We start from the raw sequence: 4,500 nt of genomic DNA, 5'->3' as shown, positions 1-4,500 counted from the left end.
TATCCCTCAGTCATGTCTGTCCCGTCTGTAACAACTGAAAATAAAATAAAATAAATAATAACAACAAAGGTCGATCAAATGATCAAATGGACCAAGGCCGTGACGATATTGTTAAAATCACTAAAATGGCGCCTGAAGCCTGTTGTGATGTGAGCTCTGTGTCTGCTCTAGAAACTCAGAAATTCAGTAGAGCTGACCCGTACATTAAATACTCACATCAGCCTGTACTTTGAATTCTGGAAGAGCTGTATAAAATACAGCTATGCATAAGTGTTTTGAATGAATAGCAATGTGACACATGAGAAGCTGTGTCTTGGACTGCTCCTGTATAACTTCTTTTCGGAATAGTTTACAAGTTGTGCTCCGGACATTTATCCAACATCATACATAAAGCCAAGAAGAGGTCATTATACTAACAAGAGGTATCAACGCTGAGCCAAAGTGGTACTCAAGCAAGTGGTTAAAGTTTGTAATCCAGCCAGGGTGTAAATATCACTCAGCAGCCAGAGCTGAAGCAGGTAGCATCAACACATAAATCTACCCGGCTTAAATCACAAGACCACCTCTAACTGAAAAGCTGTAGATTTTTCTTGTTTGCACAAATTAATTCAGATTCACACAAATTCTTTTCACAGCTCCAACAAAATGAGGAAGAGGGTAGGGAGAAACACACTTAGATTGAATTACAATTGGATGGAAGTCAAGGACAAGAACAAGGAAGCTTAGGATGAGGAGAAAGAAAAACAGCAGGAGCATCTTTAGGGATCTCTATGATGTCATTAAGGTTGGTTTCATTAATATTGTCCTCTCACTAAGAAAGATGACTTGTTCACCTACTTCCTGTATTAAATAGTGACGTGTAAAACGTTGTGGAAAACCACAGAGCAGGCACATATAGTGCATCTGCAGGTAAATGAACATCAAATCTCTTAGACTAAAATCTGTATTATACTTTTAGTCTTAAGAACATATGTTTTATATTTACGTATACCCTTATGATAAAACCCATGTCAGCCATTGGTTTATGGACTTTGTATTTAGAAGCCTCAACATTTGCTTTATTGCTATTGCCATGTTTTGTTTTGTTTTTGTGTGAGCATTTTGGATATTAGGATGAAGGATCAGAATCTGGAGTTGTGCACACTACTGTTTCATTTAGTGTGTATCTATAAGATTTGTACAGCAGATCCGAGTTGTGCCTTGAAAACAGGAAAGTCGTCTGCATAGAGGAGAACTTTAATAGCAGGCTTGTACAAAGTGAGGCTTTGTGCTCACATTTGCTGCAAACACTCATTTTAATTCTGTCACCCTGTTTTGATGCAGAATTCAGTTGAAATCAGGCAAGAGCAGGACTTGTTTTTTATAATGTGTTCTTGTGAATTAATTGTGTATCGCATACATTTGATTTGACTTTCTGCAAGACAACAGTTGGCCAAAAAAGTTTTCCAAATACCTCCACGTGATCAAGGCTGGATTTAGAAAAGAATAGCAAAAAAAATCTGCACCTCCTGCTTCACATGCAATTTGTGTTTGTGTGTTCAGAGGCGGCGTCGAGAGGGGAGACCTCGGCTCATCCATCTGGAGCACCTGACCAGGAGGAGTCAAACATTAACTCTGCTCTTCCAGGGCACCCTGCAGACTCGGCTGCTGGCAACAGTGAGGGAGTGCGGCCGCCACTGGGATGACGTGAACGGCAAACAGGAGTCCATCACAGATCAACTGCAGGTATGCGAGTCAGACCTTCTGAGGGGGGTTTCACTTTTCTCTCTTCTTTATAATTGACCCTGTGCACGAGAAAATGATAACTTCCTGGTTTGAGACCGGATGTGGGGTTGTACATTTCCGGTAGCTTCATTTTGCGGTCAATTGCTACTGCAAAGATATACTCCAAAATCATGTCCAAAACTCAAAAACGGAAAGATTGCGTTAAATTACAAAGAGGAGAAGGTGGGAACACTCACCACTGTTGTGTCATAAAAAAATCGAATGATCAATTTTGACGTTTAAAGAGTTTAGATCGATCAGTTGTTTACATCACTCAACACAAGCAGAACTGCATTACTGCATGCAGAAGACACATCGTCCACATTCAGAAGCACATCTCTGTATAGTGACTGGTCTTATGATTTAAACAGGAAAATGTTCAGCATTCAAACTACAGGTGAAGAATAGTCAAACTAGATGTTTCCCCCATTATGTCGAGATCAGCTAGTCAAGTACACACCTACACAACATGTTAACAAACCGTGAAAAAAGCCACACAAAAAATGAATGATTGCTGGTAAGAGTTTCTATACATTAGTATGTACGAAGGGTATGTTGTGACTTACCTTCAAAATTACAGCGGTCCCTCGCTAATAACGCGGTTCACCTTTCACCTCGCTGTTTCGCAGATTTTTTAATGCAAGTTTGCATGCTTATTTTTTTTACGTCACATTGTGTCCTGCGTCCTGATTGCTGCAGACGATCTCCTCTGTGACGTCTCTCCTGTACAGTACAGAATCACTGCATCGATCGCTAGCAGTGTGACTCTGAAGTGCAGTACTGTATGTCCACGATGTCCACGAAACGTTTTGCACTGTCAAAAAATAAAATTGGCTACTTGATTTCACCTATCACTGGTTATTTTTAGAACATAACACCTGCGATAAACGAGGGACAGCTGAGAAATATAACATTTGAATCCATTTTCTCTTTTGCCCTGAGGCGTGGGGAAAAAATATCGACAAGTCGATGAACATCACTTACAGATATATTGGGTAAATGCTCAAGACATCTATAGAAATGTAAATCGCCGCTTGATTCATTCATTTGCTTGACTTGTTTTTGACCGTAAACCAGGTACGAAAAGGACAACGGAAACAAAGCTCCCCACAGGAGTTTCAGCACCGGAAGTAGGATATGCTAATGTGCACATAGTCAATTGACCATTTTGTTTCTCTCTCTCAGTTTCTTGTCTCAGAGTGGGAGGGATTTGAAGCACAAAGGGAGGAGCTTGTCATTTGGTTGGCTGATATGGATGTCCACCTGAGTGAGGCTGACCAGCTGACAGGAAACACCTGTGAAAAACTGAAACAACTGCAGGTGTGGGGTTGTTTTGTTATGACATATACAGGGAGTGCAGAATTATTAGGCAAATGAGTATTTTGCCCACATCATCCTCTTCATGCATGTTGTCTTACTCCAAGCTGTATAGGCTCGAAAGCCTACTACCAATTAAGCATATTAGGTGATGTGCATCTCTGTAATGAGAAGGGGTGTGGTCTAATGACATCAACACCCTATATCAGGTGTGCATAATTATTAGGCAACGTCCTTTCCTTTGGCAAAATGGGTCAAAAGAAGGACTTGAAAGGCTCAGAAAAGTCAAGATATCTTGCAGAGGGATGCAGCAGTCTCAAAATTGCAAAGCTTCTGAAGCGTAATCATTGAACAATCAAGCATTTCATTCAAAATAGTCAACAGGGTCGCAAGAAGCGTGTGGAAAAACCAAGGCGCAAAAATAACTGCCCATGAACTGAGAAAAGTCAAGCATGCAGCTGCCAAGATGCCACTTGCCACCAGTTTGGCCATATTTCAGAGCTGCAACATCACTGGAGACATGGCCAAGGTAAGAAAGGCTGAAAGACGACCACCACTGAACAAGACACACAAGCTGAAATGTCAAGACTGGGCCAAGGAATATCTCAAGACTGATTTTTCCAAGGTTTTATGGACTGATGTAATGAGAGTGAGTCTTGATGGGCCAGATGGATGGGCCCATGGCTGGATTGGTAAAGGGCAGAGAGCTCCAGTCTGACTCAGACGCCAGCAAGGTGGAGGTGGAGTACTGGTTTGGGCTGGTAGCATCAAAGATGAGCTTGTGGGGCCTTTTCGGGTTGAGGATGGAGTCAAGCTCAACTCCCAGTCCTACTGCCAGTTTCTGGAAGACACCTTCTTCAAGCAGTGGTACAGGAAGAAGTCTGCATCCTTCAAGAAAAACATGATTTTCATGCAGGACAGTGCTCCATCACACACGTCCAAGTACTCCACAGCGTGGCTGGTAAGAAAGGGTATAAAAGAAGAAAAACTAATGACATGGCCACCTTGTTCACCTGATCTGAACCCCATTGAGAACCTGTGGTCCATCATCAAATGTGAGATTTACAAGGAGGGAAAACAGTACACCTCTCTGAACAGTGTCTGGGAGGCTGTGGTTGCTGCTGCACGCAATGTTGATGGTGAACAGATCAAAACACTGACAGAATCCATGGATGGCAGGCTTTTGAGTGTCCTTGCAAAGAAAGGTGGCTATATTGGTCGCAGATTTGTTTTTGTTCTGTTTTTGAATGTCAGAAATGTATATTTGTGAATGTGGAGATGTTATATTGGTTTCACTGGTAAAAATAAATAATTGAAATGGGTATATATTTGTTTTTTGTTAAGTTGCCTAATAATTATGCACAGTAATAGTCACCTGCACACACAGATATCCCCCTAAAATAGCTAAAACTAAAAACA

General features: G+C 41.4%; 1 protein-coding gene across 1 annotated transcript; it reads left to right on the top strand.

The window, feature by feature from the left end:
* Window positions 1-727: 727 nt before the first annotated feature.
* Window positions 728-3,141, top strand: LOC146677097 (nesprin-2-like). Its single transcript, XM_085381135.1, has 3 exons — window positions 728-784; window positions 1,543-1,725; window positions 2,950-3,141. The coding sequence occupies exons 1-3, from the start codon at window positions 728-730 to the stop codon at window positions 3,139-3,141; spliced, it is 432 nt and encodes a 143-aa protein (XP_085237261.1).
* The last annotated feature ends 1,359 nt before the right edge of the window (window positions 3,142-4,500 follow it).

This window comes from Rhamphochromis longiceps, linkage group LG2 (assembly GCF_057381845.1).
Source record: "Rhamphochromis longiceps isolate RC_006_pf linkage group LG2, R_longiceps_female_GT1.1, whole genome shotgun sequence".
Classification (NCBI taxonomy): Eukaryota; Metazoa; Chordata; class Actinopteri; order Cichliformes; family Cichlidae; genus Rhamphochromis; species Rhamphochromis longiceps.
This window is presented reverse-complemented; position numbering and strand designations above follow the sequence as displayed.

Bases quoted from the DNA above. Each gene is read 5' to 3' on its own strand.
- LOC146677097 (XM_085381135.1), top strand. From the start codon at position 728: ATGAGGAGAAAGAAAAACAGCAGGAGCATCTTTAGGGATCTCTATGAT. The intron at 785-1,542 runs GTTGGTTTCATT...TTGTGTGTTCAG, and splicing joins ATCTCTATGATGTCATTAAG to AGGCGGCGTCGAGAGGGGAG. The intron at 1,726-2,949 runs GTATGCGAGTCA...TCTCTCTCTCAG, and splicing joins CCATCACAGATCAACTGCAG to TTTCTTGTCTCAGAGTGGGA.